Here is a 24,093-nt window from a genome sequence, read left to right as displayed (position 1 = left end):
TAAATCTTTTTTTTTTGACATTTGTCTTTGTTTTTTTAAAAATTACTCTCCTGATTTTGTTCATCACCCTAGTCCATCATTTCTTACGTTCCTTTGGTTATTCATCCCTTTGAGTCTATGATAAAACTATAACTGTTTTACTGGGAAAAAACAGCTACATAGATATGAAATTGTGTGTAATATTGGACTCCCCATGGACATCTGGGTTTGGGACACCAGGGTAAGAACCTTTGTTATACTAATTAATAACATGTTATACTAAGTATGTAAGAGAGAGAGGCATCATATTATACTAATTAATAACATGGGCTTTGGTGCCAGACAGATTCACATCTGTCTCTGCTGCTCACTACTTGACCTTTGACAATAGCTTAACCTCGGTAAACTTTAGGTTCTTCATCTATAAAAGAAAGAAATAATAGTACCTACAGTGTATTGGTCGTGAGGATTAAAGAAGGTAATAGCTCATGTATAATGAATGCTAAATAAATATTACAGATATTAATCAGTTACAATTTCAGTCTTGATTTTTTTAGCCATCTTATTCATTCTCTTATCCAATTTCATTTCCAAAAGGTCTTATTAAAAAGCCAAAGAACTAAGCTACAAGTCCTAGTTCAGGTTCAACAACAATGTCTGCTCTCAGGAGTTGCTATACCCACAGTTATCCATATGTGAATCATTTATTCTGCAAATTGTCCTCAGACAGCTTTTACCTTCCAGTTTGGTTCCCTCCTGCCAGCTAGCAGACCTCAAATGACCTTCTTCTTTCCCAGTCTCTTATCATCATTTTTTTTTCTGCTAAGAAATTACAAATGAGGTTTAATATTTTCTTATGACAAATATATATCAATAAACTTACTGCCAAAAATAAATACATGTACAATATTATACATTTAGTCCCTAAATGAGAATAAATAAACATAGGATTATTTCTAACATTGCTCTTCTCCACTTGCATGAAAACTCAAGAATTGACCATATTTAGATTTATTTGGGGGTTTGTTCAAAGATGAAGGTATTTATTAATATTCTCAGTGAAACAGTAAAGTTGATGAATCATTTAACTTATTCAATATATTAGAATTTATTTATAAAGAAAATAAATATGCTGTAGATTTCTTAGAAATTTTCTTGGGGAACCTCTACTATAATGCCAATGAATTAACATCTTTTAAAATTTATTTTTAAGAAGAGCTCTTACATTCAAGTGTAATTTTATGAGTCATATCAAAAAGAACACTAAAAAGAGAATAACAGAAATGTGATTTTTAGCCAAATATTTAATTCAAAAGAATATCACATTCCTCTCCTGTCTTAAACCATTTTTATAAAATTGGCTACTATTAAATGCATGAAGTATTGTGTTATGTCATTTTGGTATACATTACTCAATCACACAGAAGCATTGATTAATGATTTCTTTTGAATGTTATCAATTTGGGGGGGTATGTCTAGATCTAGGCTTTGATTTTGCAGTGATTAACATATTTTAGAAAACATCAATTATTTCAGAGAAAAACAGCTCCCCTATGTAGTGAGGTAAATAGAAAAGTTCTCCAGTGCCGTAATTTCCTTTTGGTACTGGGAGAACGGTGTGGTCTGGGGAATTGAAATAGAATGCAGTAACTTTCAACTCAAACTCACAAGTTACTATCCAAAGCCAAGACCACTTAGTAATATCTCAGTAGTTGGTAAGACATAATTTTTTTTTGCTATTAATATCACCCTTGATAATAATGAAGAATATTGTTAATAATTATGTTTGTTTCATTAAATTCCTGAAATATTCTGATGGTGATTTAGTGAATTCAATTCAAATGTTAAATGTCAACCTATAGCTGCCCCCAAATTGTCCTTTTGGAAAGCTTATAGGAAAACATAAAACTTCTGTCCTTTTACCACCACCTCCCAAAGAAAGATTCTTACATCACTGCCATGGTCTGACAGTTTTTACCGTATTGACCCAACTAGAGGTATAGTCCAAATTCTAATTAATTTAAACCTTAACTAGCCAGGGGTAAAATAGGAACAGATTGCTCCAAAATGTCCAATCTTGTTAAGGGAGATAATTTGCTGGATAACAGTGCTTACTCTTACCCCACACGTGGCATACCACTACTTATATAGAGATTTTAAATGGTTGTGATTTATTACTAATAATGTCACATATTTATGTCTGCTTTTCCAAAATAAAAATTACTAACACGTCTCTAACAGAAATATTAGTTAGAATTTGTGCTTTATTTGTGCCTTGAAAGCTTTATAGCTGAGTTGTTTTGGGTTTTTTTTTTTTTAAATGAATAGTTTAGGTGTTCCTGCTGGATGTTTACCATCTTTATTTTGTTAAAATATTTATGCTTTGATATTTAAAAATAAGTGTTTATCTTTAGGGGAGCGGAGAGGATCTTAGACAAACGTCTTCATTTTCCAGCTGAATAAACTAAACCCCTAGGAGGCGAGGTGCCTGGGCTGGGGCTTGCTGGCAGGAAACCAGGGCAGTGGCAAGTTGGAGCCTGAACACTTGGTCTCCAGCCCACCCCAGTCTACAGACACAAATGCAGATTCTGGGGGCATTTATAAAGTAAGATAATATTTTTAAAGAAGATAGGAGATTCCTTGAACTTTTATTTTTACCTCATGATATGTTTATAAGGGCCTTGAATTATGGGGGCAAAGGAAGCAGGTTGGTTAAAGGGTGCAGAAAGGACCAGATAAACCATTGTCTTAGCATGTACCTTAAAAAACATCCATGACGAGATTTCCAGGGACTGAACTAATTAGAGGAGGAAAGAGATTCAAGACAGTGAATTCGGTTGCTATTTTAAGGAGGGAAAAAAGAACTGTGTCTGGGGTAGGTGTGTTTCCTTACAGTTGGGCGTGATTAGGGAAAGTCTTAGCCTTAAGGATCCTTGGAGATGAAATGTGGTTTTCCTCGAGGGAAGAGTACCAGCTGCACCACAATTTTAGCAACTGTCCCCAGTCTCCCGCCCCTCACAGGCTCACCCATTGACTCCCAGAGAAGGACTGATGAAGAAAACAAACTCCGGCTCCCTCATTTCTGTCCAAAAAAGACTGAACTCCCGCTTACCTCTCCACCCTTCCTCCATACATCCTGATCCACTCCCCACAGCTCAAGTCTTAATTAGATGGGTAATCACTTTAAATGGTATCTCAGGAAACAGTTTTGAAAAACAGATGTATTAAAATTAGGGAAAATAAATGTTTTCATAATGAAGCAATTAGCATGATAGTTGAATGATCCTGAATGAGTATGAAGCTGGTACAAATAGATTCTACCCTTGCGTGCTATTTTCCACAACTGTCCTGTCCTGTCAGTAATCCGTATGGCAAGTGACTGCTTCTGACAAATGAAAGCCATCTGCAAATGGCACAAATCATCTCTTTCAGTACTACCGAAAGGCAAACTCTTGGAGCTAGTCACCTTTTAATCTGTGGATATGCTAGCAAGTGGCAAATGACCATTCTGTTGGGAACTGATTCCCAGCTGAAAAATACCACGGTGCTTCTTCCTTAATTAACAGCCTTTTCACATTGCCAGCACATTAAAGCCATCCTGAAGAACTCCCGTGCTTATATAATCAATGTCACAGCGTCTCTACCTAAACGAATCATAAATGTTCAGGCTCTACACTAAGTGAAAACCTATTTTCCAAGACTTTCACCTTCATAAAGGTGGGCTCATAAAAATCGAGAAAAGAAAAATTGGAATGTGGTCTCATGAGGATAAAAAGGCTAGTGTTAATAATTAACAAGGAGAGTGAAGTGGAGTCAAATTAGCCGTAATAGAGCCCAGAGTGACTGGCAAAGTCACCTCTCATTATCAAAAAACTCATTAAGAAATGAAGAGGTGGAAATCCTGCTGGGTTATTCTCACACTTCGGCTGTATCAGAGATTACTTTTCAGATTTCTTTCAAATGAAGAACTGTTAGGTCACCATATTGTATATTAGGTTAATTTTCAGGCTTTGAAATATGGAGGGCTGGCACCTGCGTGTCATTCTACCTCAAGAGCTTAAATGAGCTGTACGTCTGAAATTCACAAATTGGTGTTTACAGTTATATCTGTATATACATCTACTAGGAATAATGCAGAAAGGTTTATGACTTCTAGATTATAGCAGAGCTGTGTGCCAGGTTAGCTTTATAGCTCTTTTACAAATGATGAAATGACCACTAAAACTCGAAAATGTATTTAACTCCAATCCCAAGAGCTGATTGAATTCAAAATTGTGTGTCAGAACTTGTTTTACCGACTAATATAGTAAAAGAAATGAAAAATCAAGGAGTCACTAGCTTTTTTTTAAATTGAATGCTGCAGTACTGCTCTAGTATCTTTTTACTACATGTAGACATTTTAAAATTTTAATCTGTATATTTTCTTAGAAATTAGTGCCTTAGAGAAAATAATCTAAAATGCTCTAACAGTGTTCTTCACTGTAGATTTGCAGAAACTTCTTTAACTCCTGAAGGCCACGAACATCAGGAACCCCGCACTTGAGGGCTATTGATCATGTTACAGCCGTACTCCATTGTTTCCATTACCGGGACGGTATTGTGGGACATAACCCCAAAGATCAGAAGGTTGTATTAACTGGAGTAGAATTACAGACTTTTCCATTTGGCTTTAATACTAGTCTCATAAAATCCAGCATGAGAATTGCTAGACCACGAGACTTCGCTTATTTTTGCCCTAAGCTTTGCTTAATGTTTATATTGATTTTTTCCTGAATTAATTCTGCAAGAAATGGGGGCTCAGTGCCTACAATTTACCAAATCCCAGTCACCTTACAGATACATGGGTAAAAAACAATTCCTGCCCTTGAACAGCATATAATCTAGTGGAGGATATGGGCATATATGCAGTACTAACTATAATGCAACAGATTGTAAAACTGTAATTCAGTTATGTGTACTGTGTGCTATGACATTTTTAATTATAGTTTTAAACTTGGTTTTGTTTGATTTGGATTTGTTGCCCCCCAAATAATAAACCTTATAACATCAGTGCTCTCATTCCTTGTTACCTCCTATCTCTAGATAGATAGATAGATAGATAGATAGATAGATAGATAGATAGATAGATAGATAGGTATTTTTTAACAAGTGCCCTGAGAGGAAAGGAAGAGTTGGGTGTGATTTTAGGAGGTTATCATTCCAGTATAGTATAAATTAAATATTACCAAACTATGTAAAATTGCTTATCAAATTTTTAGTTTAAAGGAGAATAAAACCTGAAGAGTCTTCTATTTTACTTAAACCTCAGCAGGATGCTCTCAGAGTTTCCTTTAGGGGGTGGATTTATTCAATAAACAGATATTTATTGAGTGCCTCCTTAATGTGCCAGATTCTTGGCTGGGCGCTATTCCTAGATCTGAGTGGGGAGGAAGTTTGGTTTGGTTTGTGTGTGTGTGTGTTTTCTTTTTACATAACGCTGTTCTAGGCTGCAGTCCTCCGGGCTTTTCTCCTGAAGCCCATAGTCATATTTCCTGTGCTGGGGATCCCATTATATGTATTTGTCAACATAGAGAGTGACCTGTTAATTTTATATCTTAGTCCATGGTGCTTGCATTGTTAAGGATTGATACAGTTTGTAGTCCCTTGAATAATTGTTGTTTTGTGGCAAAATCTATTGTTTTTATTGTGGTTCTTGTGTTTGGGTATTTTTTGTGTTTTTTTGCTGGTCATAAATTACTCATTCCCTTCTGAAATGCCTAATTAGAATTAGAATTTTAGGGGGGAAATTCATTCTTCCTAGTAATCCACTAATGCTGACTAATTAGAAGGAGGAAGGCACGATATAAAATTGGATTATATGGTCTCAGGAGTCAACAGCGTATTTTTACCCTAAACACAGTATGTGAACTCTTTTATCTGCTTATCCTTAATTTATCCAATGGTTATTGTCTCAGTAATCGTTATTAATTGGATTGTAGTTTAAATTCTGTGTTGAAATCTTACTTTTAAAAGCTTATGACAAGTACTTTTGTAAATGTAAGACTCTTTTGGGTCTGTAAATAATCAACACTAATTTATTAATTATTGGGATGCTCAAAATAACTGGGTACCTCTGCACCCCTAGTTTACCTTTTATTTAAGCCTCTTGCTTTCTTTTTGCCATTTCTAATTGTACTGTTGGGCTTGCTGTCATTGATGCTTCACTATTTTCTGACAAGGTGATATTTGGAGACATAGAATAGAATCTTTTGGAAAAAAATATTTTTATCAACCAAGTAGATGCTAGTCCTCCACTTATGTTCTCGTAACCACTATTTGAGACTCCTCCTGAGCAGTTCTTTCTACTTCCACACCTCTGGTATAATGTCAGAAGCGTTCTTGGATGAGGCCACATTGAGAACTTGCCTCTTCCAATGAGCTGTTGCAATGGGAGCCTTGTAAAGGCTTGATTTGGACAGGTGGCAGCCCCAAATCCTAATCTATCCTTATTAAACCATATGGAGAAGATAGAAGCACTCATTCTGATGCCTGGGGCTACATATTAAGATGGCTTTTGACAGTGTCTGATAGGAATGGGATGCAAACTGGCATATGGGCAACTGAGAAAAGGAGCATAATTTACATACACAAGTATAGTGTCGTCTGTATTCCAGGAGTCTTGCCTTTTGAAACCGGATTCTCTCTTTTCTTTCTTTCCCTTTCTATGTGTATTTTCTCTTCATTTCTTCTCATTTTTCCTCTTCCTCTTTCTTCCCTCCATACCATCTCTCCCTCCATCCTTCCTCGCCTTTCCTGAATCTGATTACCAAAGAAATACTACCAATTGCCAATTTTCTAAAACTTTTGAACATGGGTTTATAATTTGATTTATTTTAATGAAAAGGAAAACTCTGCTGAAACGTAAGCAAACTTTTGGCCAGAATTCAACATTTGTGACCATTCTTAGGAAATACAGGAAATCTCCATTTTCTCCTATTTCTGGAGGATGTAATAGTTTGCTATCAAGTCATGACTGAACAGAGAAAATCCTCCCTTTGGTACATTCATTAAAATAAGAGACATAGAATTCCCTGGTGATCCAGTGGTTAGGATTCTGGGCTTTCACTGACGGGACCCTGATTTGATCCCTGGTCAGGGAACTAAGATCCCACAAGCCATGAAACCCGGCATGGCTGAAAGAAGAATAATAATAATAAAATAAGAGACATAAAATAGACAACATTCATATCCAGTAGAATTTTCAGCAGTATGATCTTGGACATATGGGTCTAAAAATAGGATTTCTCATAAAAATATTTAGTACTATACATTTTATATAAAATATGAAGAGATACACAGGCCTCAAACGTTCTTATACAGAATAATAATGTAGTAACTATGTAGTAATCTTAATAGTGTATACAGGCAGTCATTCATTCAAGAGACGTTTGAACACTTGCTCTGAGCCAGGGACTTTGTTGGATACTAAGAATACAGACATAGTCCCTTCTCCAAGGACCTTGCACCCTCATAGGAAGAAAGAGATATGTCAACGAGTACAGAAGTATAACATGGACTACAGTAGAAACCTGTGCAGGGTGGAGAATAAACATGGGAAACCAGTAATTAGGGAAAGGGACAGCAGAATGAAGCATTTCAAGGAAGACTTGGAGGGGAAAGTGTATACTTGAACTGAACCATGAAAATCATTATGGCTGGACCACAGGAAGTAGGGGGGTCAGGCAAACGAAATGAGCCAGAGAGGTCATATTAAGACACCTCATAGGGACTTCCCTGGTGGTCCAGTGGTAAAGAATCCACCTTACAATGCAGGGGACGTGGGTTTGATCCCTGGTCAGGGAACTAAGATCCCACATGCTATGGGGCAACTAAGGCCGCGTGCCACAACTACTGAGCTCGCGCGCCTCAGCTAGAGCCTGCGTGCTGCAAACTACAGAGCCCACACGCTCTGGAACCCACACGCCACGACTACAGAGCCCACGCGCCCTGGAGCCTGTGCGCCACAACTAGAGAAGAGAAAACCCGCACGCCGCAACGAAAGATCCTGCATGCCTCAATGAAGATCCCGTATGCCGCAACTGACCCGACACAGCCAAAAATAAATAAATAAATAAATAAATAAATAAATCTTTAAAAAAAAAAAAAAAGACATCTCATAGATGGCTTTCATTCCATGCTAAGGCTTTTGAAGTTTTTCTTGAGGATCCATTAAAGAATTATAATCTTTAGGAGGTACATTATTTGTTTTACATTTTAGCAAGCCCCTCTGCTTGAGATTTTAAGAGGATGAATGGGCAGAAGGAAAATTAGGAGCCTAAGACCAGTTAGGAGATTATTGCATTAGCCAAGGCAGGAGACGAGAAGGCTGGAACTAGGACAACAGCAGTGGTGATGAAGAGAGGGATGAGAAGTGTTAGAAAGATAATAAGGATATAAAATATGCAGGTTTTGACTACTGATTGGAGGTAGGAAGTGAAGGAAAGACCTCTGGCACAACTTCCAGGTTGCTGGTATAATGATCAGGTGGACAATCCCTATTTTCACTCCTAGGATGAGAATAGGAGAAGAGAAGTAGGCTTATTTAACAAGATAATGAATTCGGTGCTTATCAAGGATATCCAAAAAGAGAGCTCTTGCTAGAAATACATTTGAGTCAACTGCTACTTAGTCTTAGAATCGTTATAACATTTAATAATAACTGAGTGTGATTCTCCTTATGTGCTTCTTCATCTTAAGAAAGTAAGTACGGCTTAATAGCCAACATACCTAATCTCTAAATGTATAATAAAGTAGCACTTGAACTGCTCAGGTAGAATGCTCATTTGCAGAGGTAATGATTTGTTAACATTAGCATGTGTTTTGGCTTTGGTGTACTTAAAAATAATGACAGTATTTAACAGTACCTATCAAGATGCAGAGCCTAAGGTTCTTTATACTTTTTATTAGTAAGCCATATAAATTAAGGCTTAGGCACACAGTCTAGCTGTATAGCAATGTAAAATTATCCAGCTTTCAATGCGTATTATAAGCACATTGAATATTTTCACAGTATTAGTTTGCTTTTTTATTGAAATATAGTTGATGTATAATATTATATAAGTTACAGGTGTACAATATAGTGATTCACAATTTGTAAAGGTTATACTCCATTTATAGTTATTGTAAAATATTGGCTATATTCCTTGTGTTGTACAGTATATCCTTGGAGCTTATTTTATACCTAATAGTTTATACCCCTTAGTCCCCTTCCCCCTTCCCACTGGCTCTTTTTTGTTTTATTCACTGGTTTATTATATTTTTTATATTCCACATATAAGTGATATTATACAGTATTTGTCTTTCTCTGTCTGACTTATCTCCCTTAGCATAATGCCTTCCAAGTCCATCCATGTTACTGCGGATGGTAAAATTTCTTTTCTTTCTTTTTTTAATGGCTGAGTAGTATTCCATTGTATACATATACCACATCTTCTTTCTCCATTCATCTGTTGATGGACACTTAGGTTGCTTCCGTATCTTGGCAATTGTAAATAATGCTGCTATGAACATTGGGGTGCATGTATCTTTTTGAATTAGTGTTCTTGTTTTTTTGGATATATACACAGGAGTGAAATTGCTGAAAGACCCCAAATATCCAAAATAATCTTGAGAAAGAGCAGAGCTGGAGGAATCATGTTCCCTGAGTTTAGTTTACTTTTCAGTTCATTGAATATAATCGTTTTGGTAACCTTTTCACTTTTTCATGTTGTAACTGAGTTTTTAAAAATTCTAATTCCAAAAACATATAATTCATCTAAGATATGGTGTAGCGTGTTTGTCATTTGCAAGACTTTTTTTTTTTTTAATCTAGAAGAGTTTGCTACATTTCTACGTCTTAAAAGTCTACATCTTAAAAGTTGCTAATGTGATGATGGTAGGTGGAACAGATGTATGAATGAATAGATAGATAATAGCTTATAGTAACTAAAATTGAAGGAGGATAGTATTATAATCTATGGAAATTAAGAGGGGGCTCTGGTATCAAATCCTTGTTCTACTGTCTAATGACTAAATGACTTGGCCAAGTGTTCTAAATTATCTGTGCCTCAATTTCCTTGTTGATAAGATTGAAAAAAATAATAGTGCTTCCCTCACAGGGTTTTTCTGATGATTAAATGAGAATGCATATAAAGGACTTAGTACAGTGTTTGACACTCCAAAAATGCTCATGATGAGGAGGAGGAGATGGAGGAAGGTTCTGAAGTAGAGATCCAATAAATTCAGTTTGGGTACCACAGTGATTTAGATGAGTGAAAGTACTTCATCCTTAATGTTTAGTATCCCTATTTAAGTGACATTTGGTAAAAGGAACTGAATTACATGATCTGTAGTACCTTCTAGCTTTATGACTGAATCTCTAGGAATAAATAAACCTCCTTTCGTGCTAATGAAAACATCATTAAGATAATATTAGTCTCCTCAATAAGACATTTATCATTAAATATGATTATCATTCTCACTTTAATGGGAAATCTTTTAGCATATAGATAAGCCAGAAAAGATTATTTTACTACAAAAAAATGCTAAAATATATCGGAGCTAGAAAAAAAAAAAGTATTTCCTTCTGTACTTAGAATAACTTCCTACTCCACTTTCATGTGTCTGTAGTTTTCCAGCCTCTGACAAATTTTAGAATCACTAAATTAAAGTAATATATAGTGAGCATTTTCATATTTGTGCCACCATGGTGAGCGTCACATTCTTTGCCCAAGTTTTAAAACACTACTTAGGTTTTTGAGGTATGTTTGTCTTGAGGAAGATTATGTGGAAATTGGCATACTTAGCTGAATATTTTATGAAGACAGTACTATTAAAGTGTGCTGGTAATTAAATTTAGTAACTATGAGCATATACAGCTATTCAAATTCATAGAAGTGTTGAGATATAATTGACATATAACATTGTGTAAGTTCAAGGTGTGCACTGTAGTGATTTGACATACTTAACGTATATCAAAGTTTAATGCAATAAGGTTAGTTGATAAATGCAATAGGTTAGTTGACAGATCCTTCACTTCACATGCCTACAATATTTTTGGGGGGCAGTGGTAAGAACATTTGAGATCTAATCTCTTGACCATGTTCAAGTATGTAGTACGCTATTGTTAACCATATTCATCATGCTGGGAAAAAGGAAAAGTGAATGGGATTAATGAGAGGCTTTTCCCCATCTCCCACCTCGGCCGTTCTCATCCAGGCCACCACCACCATCATCATCATCTTTTAGCTGCTCTGTTGCAGAAAAGAACTGAATACTGCCCTCCTTCTCTGCTTTCACCCTTCACACGTACCCTATTTCCACACAGTAGCCGGAGAGACCATATCAAGTCACTCCTCTCTTAGTAATAATAAAAATAATAATGTGTCCCATTGCCCCAGTAAAATCCATCCTTTTCACAATGTCCTACCATCTAGACATCACCTTGGACTATTCTTCCCCCTCCCTCACTCAACTTCTGCCACATTGGCTTTCTCGTTTTTCTAGAAACACACCAACTCATTCCTTTCTTAAAACATTGGTGCTAGCCGTCCCCTATACCTGGAAACCTGCCCTCTAAATCTTCCACAGAGGACTCCCCTATCATTTTGGCTCAATTAAAATACCATCTCTTAAGAAATACCTTTCCTAACCACAGAGTATATTTTTAAATGAACACGTTTTCACTTTGAAGGTTATTAAAAGAAATCGCAACTGGGTTTAGGATGTTCGCTTGAGAAATATGTACCATCATCTAAAAAATTACAAATTCTTTGTTGACAGTTACTTAGCATTACTTAGTATTTTCCTAAAGATTCTCTATCCTTTCATGGTTCAACTTAGGCACATACTGTGTTAGTTCGGGCTACAACAATAGAATACCATAGACTGTGTGGCTTATAAATAACAGAAATTTATTTCTTACAGTTCTGGAGGCTGGGAAGTCTAAGATCAAAGCACTAGCAGATTCAGTGTCTGGGGAGAGCTAGATTTCCTGGGTCACAGACAACCGTCTTCTCACTGTATCTTCACAGGGTGAAAGGGTCAAGGGAATGTCTCTGGGGTCTCTTTGATAAGGATCCTAATCCTGTTCTTGAGGGCTCTGCCCTAGACTTGATCACCTCCCAAAGATCCCATCTCCTAATACCATCATACTGGGAGTTAGGATTTCAACATATGAATTTGGGAGAGACACATTCAGTCTACAGCACTGACCTGTGTTCTAATAAAACTATGACCTGTGCATAGAAAGCAGCCATCTTTTAGTGGAGGTAAGTGCATCTTGTCCAGCGGTCCTGTCCTAGTAGCGCAAATTCTTAGACTTCTGCAACGGCTTCAGCTTGGATGTCCTATATCACAATTCAGTGAAGACTAATGGGCAACGAAAAAATGCATGTGATATGCTGACTTGTTAAATACCCATGTGAAAAAGTAAATGCCTAAGAAGAAAATCCACGAATAACTAAAAAGTTCATGAAGCAGAATAGACATTCCCAAGGCCACAGTCACCCTCCTGCTGAATTAAACTAGTGTATCTCTTAGAAGCAATCAAACTTCTCTCCTAGAATTGAACAGGTTTAGCTCTTCTGTGATACACAGCATACCACAGGTATTCTAACTCTGTTTAATTGCTGTATTTACACATGTCAAGACCTTCAGGGAATTCGGCAGCTCCCTTGAATCTCCAGCAAGTGGTCAAACGCCTCGTGTGCTAAACCTCTTAGAAAATAAAACCATACCACCTGGCAGGAACATTTTATAGAGATATCATCTATCTGTGGTTTTGACAGCCATATATAGGAGGTCAATTGTACTTCTTGATCAATTTTCATGACACGATATCCAATATGAGGAGCCAGACCTCTGTATTTTATTGGTTCTGTGTCAGACTCTTTCCAGAAAAGTTTTTCGTCCATATTTTCCAAATGCCTGATATTATCCCTCTGACAAACACTGTTTCTGCTTGACTATTTCAGCACTTCTATGTAATGGAAAATTTCATAAACACTTGCAAGAAATCTTTGTGCCCTTGGTTGTCCGCTACGTGGATCTCATGGAGTCCTCCATCGCCCAGTCAGTTCACAGAGGTTTTGAGCAAGAGACATGGCAGCCTGTCAAGTAGGTATCTTGCCTAGTGTCCACAGAGCCCCTGTCTCTTCTGTCCTGACCTTATGACTTTACACGTGGCCATCTGTAGTTATTGCTTATGGTGGTCCCTTCCCACGTTGTTTGTTTCTTTACAGGAATATCGCCAACAGTCTTCCCAATGTAGCTCTTCCAAAAGTTCCAAGTCTGCCTCTTAATCTTCCACAGATTCCTAGCTTTTCTACTCCTTCGTGGATGGCTTCTTTTTATGAGTCCACGTGTGTATCCCTCATTTATCTCCTGGTGGTGTGTTAGCTGGTGCATGGCCTGGGCTGTATTCTGTGCAGATGCGTTTAGATTGCATGGCATTTATCATCATTGGTTGAGGAATACTATGGTTTTATTTGTTTTGAGTTTTTGAAGCTATTAAGCTAAGCTTAGCATATCAATGATAAATAATATAGATTTTTTTAAAAGCTCACTGGTTTGATGTCATTCATATGTAATCTGTGGGGCAAGGGTCATTTTGTGACCCAGGTTGTAGACTCTAGTCTAAGTGGTATGACCAGAGTTCTCCATATTCAGACAAGCAGTGTGGGTAACGGTAGGTATGTATGTCCAGAATCCTTAGTTGGCTACAGCTTTGTTACTGCCACTTGATTTATCTTGTATATGTAGAAAAACCTTTGTAAGAACAGTTTCAAGAACATAATCTTTTTCTGCTTTAATCTTCGTCTCACCTTTAAAGAAACAATAATGCAGGTTGCAGAGAACGGGTTGTCCTTTGTTTCTCAGTACCAACAAGTTCTTCTTTTGTCCTTTCATATATCATTTGATGCACCTTGTTATTTTTAAGTAATCTTTATATCATTACAAACCATATTTATTAACTCCACATTGTGATGAGCCTACCTATTGCAGAGTCAGTAACCAAGAGTCATTCAAGTGAAAAGGACATGGGCTTTGAAATCGATCAGCCCCACATTTAGATCCTAGCTTATTCATCGTTAAGTCTTCCTTTGCCTCAGTTTCCTCAACTCTAAAATGGTTATGACACCTAACTTAAAGACGTTTTTTGTGAGGATTTTTTAAAAAACTGTGAAATGTGCCTGGCACAGCGTAGGGTCTCGATAGGTGATAACCACTTCTATTCTACATTATGATTGTTATTACTATAATTATTATTACATTATCCTCAATCATCATTATTACTCATAACTGTATGGTTTTCAAAAGTATGAGCCTCACAGCAATCAAATGAACTCAATAACAGCCCATGCTTTGCACAAGGTCTCTCATGAAGTCAGCTAGAAAGAATAATAATTATAAGAAGAAAATTAGCTACCATTTATAGAGAATTTGTTGTATAAAGTGCCAAATTCTTTATCTCAGTTAAGCTTTGTAACAACCCTGTGAGGTAAATGTCACTTTCCCTATTTTACAGTTAAGGAAACTAAGTCACAAAGAAGTCAAAAGGCAAAACTTACCAGTGTCTCACAGTAAGCAAATGACAAAGACAAGATTTGAACCCAGGTTTGCTTGACTCCAAAGCTCTCACTCCGATTATTAATATATTTTGCTTCAAGAGAATATACTGATTAAAAACTTGTCCAACATCCAAAACCTATCCCATCACCACGTGTCAAATCTATTCCCAGTCTAATCTGCATATAATCAAAAAAAGAGAGAGAAACAAAGACCAAGGAAGAGAATGATAACTTGCAAAATAGTTTGGCAGTTTTTCTCCAAATTAAACATCAACACTATACTCATAATAATTATTAAGATATTAGGTTACATGTGAATCTTTTTCTTACAAGCAAATGGTTTGGGCTTTACAAGTGGTGTCTGTGTGTCCTCAGTTATCTAGGAAGTGTAGTGAACCTTTCTAAGTTTATGATTTTTTTTTGTACTTCTTTACATGGTTTTCTAATTTAACTCCTCTTCATCCTCATTTCCCATCTGTTTAACATCCTTGATTTTAATGAAGAACACTATTTTGGGCACTGCCTTGTGAAATTTAGTGGGGTTTTTTTTTGTAATTACTCTATTAGCTTTGAGATATATGTGAGCCCTAAATCTCATTATTAGGAGCCCCTTTTTAAAAATAACCTGTCTCAGGACAGGAATGTCCTGTCTTTATAAAAAATTGTGACTTTGTAAATAAAGTGCTTCTATTTTCATCATTCTGGGCAAATAAAAAAAAAAGTTTTCCAAGTTAGTTACCATTATCTTTACTTGCCAAGGTTATCAACACTAGGCTTTGTGTCAAGGTGGCCAGAATTACTGATAATGTTCTGATGTCATTGCAAAGTTTTTTTTAACTTTTCTTATAAAGCATTAAATAGCAAGAAAAAAATCCCATTTCACATATATAAGGAGTTAAAAATACAACTACTGATAAAGTAAAGAGAAATAATACTAAACTATCCATGAGTCTGAAGATACATCTCTACATACTAATGTGTAAATCACCTTAAGAGGTGCTCCTCCAAATCTCTCGCTGTATATAAAATCTTCATTCTGGGTTTTTTCGCTCTAGAAGTGAATGCCAGTCAAGTAAGTTTACTGCTGGCATTTTGAGAAAATTATCTCAGACTCCATTTTTCACGTTTGAATTCTTTAATCTGTTACTAATACTTTTAGGGATAGGTCACTGATTAGAAATAATTTTGAAATGAAAAAGCTCTGAATAAATTGCAGGTTATACATGCCAGCTTGAGAGAAAACCTGTTTACATTTTTTCATCTATTTAATTATAACAAACTCTTGTTATCTTAATTACATTCCCAATTAAGCACATGTATCATTCAGAATCTTACCATAACATCAAAGAACAGAAAAAACATATATCCATATTCTCTATAAAGATTTAATTGTCACATATGATGAGAAAGTCCATTTTTAATAGAATTCTACCTTTACTATTTGGGGGTTTGTTTTACTGGTGGCTTTTGTTGCTGTTGTTTTGTTGTGCTGTTACTTATATTTCTCCAAAATAAAAAATTATAAGAAGTAGATTTGCTTCTTTGACAATTATATTCAATTACTCTTAAAACATAGTTCCTCTATCTACTAAATTGTACACTACAGATGTACAGGAGGATTTTTGCTTCAGGATTTTTTTCTCTTACTTTTTATTATATAAATGGCAAAATGGAGAATTGACTATAGTGTTTTCTCAAACATTTTTTACAGCAATGTCAGCATGGTATGTCTGGTTCTTTTGTTTAATGATACATTTGGGGCACTGAATATTAAGGTTTGGAGATATTAAATGAGGGAAGTGCTATGGGTAATGTTCACTGCTTTGCTGTGATCATTCCCTTGAGAATTTAACTCTGAGGACATCTTGGCTAGACGAGGAGATCATGAGGAATTACTGGCAAAACGGGAGGAGGAAAGCACAGTAGATTGGTGATGGAGCGAAGATGCTGGGCGCTGCGGGGCAGAAATAAGCTTTTAATTAGCCAGAGCAGGAGGTGATTGTTTTTACGCTGGCTAATTAAGATATATTTAGCTAAACAATGTGGTTATTTAAAAGAATTTTCTTTTTTATAAAAATTTTCCACCATGCCCTTGTGATAAGTTAGTTTATTTCATTTTAATATTTTTCTTTTACAAACCTAAAATATAAATTTTAGGTTAGTATATGTTAAAACGTTGGAAAGCTAAGCAGAAATGAATCATACAGCAGTTTTTGTTTTTTTCTTCTTCTTTTGTTCTCTTTTACAATTAAGTTTCAGTAAACATAGGAATATTTTATTTTCAAATCATCTATTTTCCTATTAGGCTGTATACTTGCTTAATGAAAAGTAATAATATTATCCTTTACTCAAATATGATATACTCTGACACAAATTACCTTCTCGCATGGTGTGAAAATATGGTCCCTAGAGTAACTTTACCATAGTAGTGAATGCATAGCAGACCTCGGCTCCATGGTTAGATAGATGGAAGGACCTGAAATATATGATGATGCTCCCACTTGAGAGCACCTTGAATATCTTTTCTCTGTTAGACCGTACCTGGTACTAAGTTAGGTTTGATTATGAACGGGAAAAGGCACAAAGCATTTCAAAGTAAAAGTAAGATTTGCTTCCCTACCCAGCCTGTTACTTCATTCCCAGTACCTGTTTCACCTTTACCTGTAACTGAGAAATTTAAGGCCCTGAAGGCTACATACCTATAGATACACAGAAGCCATCATGATGACAGAGACGCATATGCATGAGTTAAATAAAGCTGCTAGTTGCTGTCATATGAATTTTCTTGCATAAAACATACTTTTTTGAATTTCTAGGAGGAAATGTGTGTTTTATCTTTATCCTAGAGATTGGTAAAGAACAATTTAAGATGTTTGTTCCTATGTATATAATTTAATTTCCTTAGTAATGAATCATTATTCATTTTACCCCTTTTTAATGAAACCCTACTACTATATTTCTATTTTGTTCTCCTTGCCTTGCCTTATTCATTAAGAAGAAGTGAAAGGGGAAAATTAGAAGGTTGAACAAAGAAAATATTGATCACTAGGAGTCTTACATAGTATTTTTTCACTGATGGCAAGTGATACAGAAAAGAAGAAACAATGTATTGATGGCAAGTGATACAGAAAAGAAGAAACAATGTATTGATGGCAAGTGATACAGAAAAGAAGAAACAATGTATTGGTGACCCACGCAGCTAACAGTGGAAGTTCACAATGTTCTTCATTTTTCCTTTTTCTTCTAGCAATGGCTCAGCAACATCAGAAGACCTTTTTTGGAAACTTGACGCACTGCAAATGTTTGTGTTTGATCTTCACTGGCCAGAACAAGAATTTGCCCATCACTTAGAGCAAAGACTTAAACTAATGGCCAGTGATATGATAGAGGCCTGTGTCAAAAGGTAGACATGTATTTTCAAGTTGCTGCTTACTCTGCCAGCTTCCAAAATACCACTTTTCACCAAGTATCTGCTGTATAATTGTCACAAGGAAGGTTTCAACATGTACCACTTTTCCAAAATTTCAAGGACATTAGGTCCTTTGACCTGAATTCTGGGGACCCATGTAATTGATAAAATGGGCCTGCTACTTTTTCTCGGGTCTCCTAACCATTACCCTCATCAGTAGCACCCATACCGTATTAATCCTTTCTGTTGTACTTATTATCTCTCTGGGAATACTGTGCTTTAAATTCCCAAAGCAATACTTCCTGAGACATGTGGAGGAGATCTGTTAAGTACTTTATGCATTACTTACTGTGTCTGTGTGCTGTGAAATGACATGGCAAACTCCGTGGACGATCATTGCCATCAATTGTTCTGTCTTTCTGGTATTCTCTATCCACATCAGATGAGTTCCAAGTATCTATTTACATTCTTTCAGAACTTAACCAGAAATAAGTTATGAGGCTTTGGATTCTTCCACATGTGCTTTCATTTTCTTTAATACTTTTTACAAAATCAGCATTGCCTAATTAGCATTGTTTTCCCCATTGCCCTTGTTCACAATATGTGCAAGAACAGTGAGGGCAGCATACGGGAATAACAAATTCTGGTTGGAGCAATTGAATAATCCTGAATTCTTTAAAGCGAGAAAAATCCTGTCTTTAGAATAATGTTTAATGGCTGTGTAAAGCAAGGCCATGAATTAGATTATTTAATGTTTAAAAAAAATCATGTTTGTCATCTGTGATTCTGATGTATCAAATCTATGGATATTCTTTGGATACTTTAGCAAAACCATTTCCAAACTACCTGTTATGCAGTTTCTTTAAAAAACCTAAATGCAACTTCAGGTATTTGAAAGAGAAATTAAATGACATAAAAGAATTACACATTCTCCATTGCACACTGATTATGGTGTTTTAGTGTTTTCTAGACTTGTCCTTTTTTTGATGTGGTAAACACTCACACAGAGGATTTGTTCTGCTTTAACATAGAGAAGCAGGTGATTTTTCTACTTGGATATTCATTCAGACAGTTAAGTGCAACTATGAAGTTTTTCCATTAAAAGTACACACTAGATGTAACAAATAGCTTCATTTGGGTAGAAATATTGTCTGAGCAACTGCAAAAGCTATGTTTAATATAAAATACCACAGTCTGATCTTTCATACAAGACACCTGAAAAGAAGAGCATCCTACCTCCTAGCTCCCAGGCAATGCCACACCCCATATTTGCATGTTTTAAATTAGCATCTTGTAGTTTTGATTTCGCTTTTACAAAACAGGTGGGACATATGTCAGAATTTCTTACTCTGAATTCTTGTTTTAATGAATAGAACAAGAACTGCATTCGAACTCAAGCTGCAGAAGGCAAGCAAAACAACTGACTTGCGCATCCCAGCCTCTGTGTGTACAATGTTTAATGTATTAGTTGATGCCAAAAAGCAAAGCACCAAACTCTGTGCCCTGGATGGAGGACAGGAGGTAAGTGGACTGCATGTCCCATGTGGAAATGCAGCACTGGGTGCCCTGGTGGAGGAGGATGCTGTTTCCAGAAGTCTCTCACTTGACTAGATTAAAAAGACCAAGTTCCCCCATACAAGTGTTTGATCTTTTTTTTTTTTTTAATTTATTTATTTTGTATTTAATTTATTTTTTTGGCTGCATTGGGTTTTCGTTGCTGCGCGCGGGCTTTCTCTAGTTGCGGCGAGCAGGGACTACTCTTCATTGTGGTGCATGGGCTTCCCATTGTGGTGGCTTCTCCTGCTGCAGAGCACAGGCTCTAGGCACGTGGGCTTCAGTAGTTGTGGCACATGGGCTCAGTAGTTGTGGCTCGCGGGCTCAGTAGTTGTGGCTCGCGGGCTCTAGAGTGCAGGCTCAGCAGCTGTGGCACACGGGCTTAGTTGATCCGTGGCATGTGGGATCTTCCCGGGCCAGGGCTCGAACCCGTGTCCCCTGCATCAGCAGGCAGACTCTTAACCACTGTGCCACCAGGGAAGTCCCTGATCTTTACTATAATAATGGAATGCCCCTTTATCCTTTGCTCTTGTCAATTTCTTCTTTTTAGTATAAAGACTGCCCAAAATTTTACAAGTGGCCATTGAATTTCAGATATACCTTTTAACGGCTTAGGTGTTGTGTATTTACATAAACCTTGCTTTTCACAAGCAAATGAGAAAGCTAGAAAGCTACTTACTTTGTTTATACAAATATAGAGTATCCAGGGTTTGCTTACAAAAAACAGGCCACAGAAAATAGCGCATGAAATATTTTATTTACACAAAAGTTTCCATTTCTTTTAAAGATCAAGTAGAAATGTACTTAAGGATTAGGCTTTGCTTTTTTCAATAAATACCCCATTGTTTCAATTTGATTTCTATTTTGTTTGATTCTATACTCAGAAATACAGTTTATTTTACCCCATGATTTATTTTTGTTGAGAGTGGTGACTGGGTGAAATGGATCTCTTTTTCTTAGATTATCTGTTTAAGTTGACGTTTTATTGCATCTTTTCCCATGGTAATTACTTTTTCATCATTTCTTTATTTTTCCCTTATGTTCTCCTTCATCGTCTTTTCTTTTCCCCCCATGGCATGATCCAGTTTGGTAGTCAGTGGGTAAGTTTCTTTTTTTAAAAAAAAGCACATTTTCATTATTATTTTTGTATGTGTACATTTTTTATTTTCATCTTTTCAAATTAAAATAATATAATTAATTCCATTTTCAGGTTTTTGGTTTCTGTGTATAACACTACATAGCAATACCCAGTGACTCAGTAAAACACATGTAGATACTTATACCTTAAATAGTGCCAAGGGGAATGTTTCTTCCCTGTTAAACTGCAGAATCAACAAACTACTTTTAAACTTTTAAAGATAAGATTATTTAAAACCAAATGAATTCACCCTCCTTTAAATTCTAAATAAATTCAGAAGCAGAGTGATTGTTAACATTTTCAAGATGCATATATCTGTAGTATATACTTTCATTAATACTAGAAGAATTTAGAGTTTGGAGCTTTAGATGACATATAGCATATATGAGGGTAACCTCTAAATTAGGGCCAGGAGGCAACTCTTAAGGTCACTTCATACAGAAGAACCCAGATGTGGATTTCAGTGAGGGACATGCCCACCATGATAACAGCCTTTCCTCCCACTCATGGTGTGGGATGTAACCATCATCAGAGGCAGGGAAGAGGCAGGCCTGTGTCAGGAGCCTTCTTCCTCCCTGACACAAGGTTTTCTTGAGGTACTACCCAGAACCTCAGGAGGAACACAGTTTGAAAACCTTTTAGAAATAAACAAATGAGACCTAATGAAACTTAAAAGCTTTTGCACAGCAAAGGAAACCATAAACAAGATGAAAAGACAACCCTCAGTATGGGAGAAAATATTTGCAAATGAAGCAACTGACAAAGGATTACTCTCCAAAATATACAAGCAGCTCATGCAGCTCAATATCTAAAAAACAAACAACCCAATCAAAATATGGGCAGAAGACCTAAATAGACATTTCTCCAAAGAAGACATACAGATTGCCAACAAACATATGAAAAAATGCTCAACATCACTAGTCATTAGAGAAATGCAAATCAAAACTACAATGAGGTATCACCTCACACCAGTCAGAATGGCCATCACCAAAAAATCTACAAACAATAAATGCTGGAGAGGGTGTGGAGAAAAGGGAACCCTCATGCATTGTTGGTGGGAATGTAAATTGATACAGCCACTATGGAGAACAGTATGGAGGTTCCTTAAAAAAACTAAAAATAGAACTACCATATGACCCAGCAATCCCACTACTGGGCATATACCCTGAGAAAACCATAATTCAAAAAGAGTCATGTACCCCAGTGTTCATTGCAGCACTGTTTACAGTAGCCAGGACATGGAAGCAACCTAAATGTCCATCAACAGATGAATGGATAAAGAAGATGTGGCACATATATACAATGGAATATTACTCAGCCATAAAAAGGAACAAAATTGGGTCATTTGTAGAGACATGGATGGACCTAGAGACAGTCATACAGAGTGAAGTAAGTCAGAAAGAGAAAAACAAATATCATATATTAACACATATATGTGGAATCTGAAAAAATGGTTATAGACGATCTTATTTACAAAGCAGAAATAGAGACACAGACGTAGGGAACAAATGTATGGATACCAAGGGGGAAGCGGGGGGTAGTGGTGGTGGGATGAATTGGGAGATTGGGATTGATATATATACACTATTGATACTATGTATAAAATAGGTAACTAATGACCTAAATGAGAAGGAAAATAGATAACTAATGACTTAAATGAGAAGGAAATCCAAAAAAGCGGGGATGTATGTATACATATAGCTGATTCACTTTGCTATACAGTATAAACTGACACAGTATTGTAAAGCAGCTATACTCCAATAAAAATTTAAAAAAAATCCTTCTCCAGAAGGATTCACGGATTATGGATTTCTCACTGATTTTTAATGCACCCAAAGTTCATTGTTCTGTAGTGTTCAGGTATTCAGTGAACACAAGTTGCTGAACCACTTTGTTTCTTGATCAAACCAGTCATCTTTAAAAAAAAAAAAAAATAGAACTATATCTTAATCATGTTCTTATCAAAAAATTACATCTAATGAGACAATAAAATCTAAAATTTTCAAAAAAAAGAAAACCTTTTATACCTACAGGATTGACTAAATAAATAAATAAATATTTTTTAATAGGTCAAATGCTTTTGTGCTCTACAATTATGTTAAATCTTACACGTCTTACAGTTGACACCTGGGAATCAAATTGAGAACCAACTCTTCACTGGGCTAACAATTCTCATCCAAGCAGAAAGGCTTAAGTAACTGCTAAGAGGATGAGAAGGCCCACTATTTGTGAATTTCATACTTTTTAACCCAGAGATAAACATTAGCTATTTGGCCATAACTTATGTGTGTGTACACATCTTTCATTCTTTGAGCAATTTAGGGGGAAAAGATGTGTTTCTAATACCACAGCATACAACCATACAGACACATTAAGTAGCTGATATGTGTTATAGAGTGTTCAGTAATTATTCTCTGATCTCTTATGATGTGATTTATTATCTCTAATTACCTGAATGAGTAGGCAGCTGGCTTGGCTATCAATGGCTCATAACCACCTTCTCTTGGTTTTCTATAGCCAGATGTAAGCCTTTGATTGTCTGCTTGGGAATATTGCCTTAGGTCTCTTTATACACACATCCATTTCTCATCACGTTGATAGAATCATCTTGCCTCTTCCATTAATACTGAATTTATCCTTTTGTTCTTACTTTTACATACACTGCAGTACCTGATACTGATAGGCACGTAATAAATATTTGTTGAATGAGCAGACTGATTTTTTTTGTCACTGCTTTAAAAATATTACCCGCATTAAAAAAAAAAAAAAAAAAAAATCCTCCTCTGTAAGAAACAACTCACTCTAGGACTCTGAAAGAAAAACAGGCACAAATGACAAAACATTGTTGCATTGTCAAATGATTCTTTACATTAATAGGTGGATGGTTTTGAAGAGTAATCTGCTATTGTGCATTATGTCTGCACCTGTACCTTCTCACCAGAGACGATTGGTTTCCCACAACTTTCACACAATTAATATAGTTCAAAATGTGCAGGTGTGAAACTCATTAGCAACCCTGAAAAGTGGTAAACAAGAATTTCAATGCAAAAGAAGTATTTTATACTTTGCTTTTAATCTTCAGGAAATATATGCACATAATTGCACAGGCTTTTCCTCCCTGTACATGTTTGAGACAAGTTTTGGAATTATTGCAAAGTGGTGAATACATTACATACAGAGGTGAGCCAATGGACCCCACTGTATAGCAAGCAACAAATAAAGTTTTTGAAAAAACTAGATTATTACACAATTTGGAACCTTATAAAAATATATACCACACTGGTAAACCTAGCAGATATTTTTTTTTTTCTAAATTTAAGGGAATTACCTCTCCACAGTGTCTCTAGTAAATTTGTTATATCGTCATTGCTGGGATAAAACCTTCCCAACTCCTTACCCACAGTGAAGCCTCTTCTGGGCTCCTA

The 24,093-nt window shown here is 36.1% G+C and overlaps 1 protein-coding gene across 22 annotated transcripts in view; it reads left to right on the top strand.

The window, feature by feature from the left end:
- Positions 1–24,093, top strand: part of CADPS2 (calcium dependent secretion activator 2) — a 544,167-nt gene that overhangs the window by 460,412 nt on the left and 59,662 nt on the right. For 10 of the 22 annotated variants that reach the window (XM_082472263.1, XM_082472272.1, XM_082472268.1 and 7 more), the window contains 5 exons: positions 12,972–13,113; positions 13,239–13,358; positions 17,815–17,970; positions 19,350–19,497; positions 20,616–20,630. In XM_082472263.1, the coding sequence (XP_082328389.1) occupies positions 12,972–13,113; positions 13,239–13,358; positions 17,815–17,970; positions 19,350–19,497; positions 20,616–20,630 (581 nt within the window). The remainder of the gene's footprint in view (positions 1–12,971; positions 13,114–13,238; positions 13,359–17,814; positions 17,971–19,349; positions 19,498–20,615; positions 20,631–24,093) is intronic. The other 12 variants (XM_082472267.1, XM_082472265.1, XM_082472266.1 and 9 more) reach the window with 3 other exon arrangements.

Source organism: Balaenoptera physalus (assembly GCF_965194825.1).
Source record: "Balaenoptera physalus genome assembly, chromosome: 8".
Classification (NCBI taxonomy): Eukaryota; Metazoa; Chordata; class Mammalia; order Artiodactyla; family Balaenopteridae; genus Balaenoptera; species Balaenoptera physalus.
Note: the sequence above shows the minus strand (reverse complement) of the source record. Positions and strands in the feature narration are given on the sequence as shown.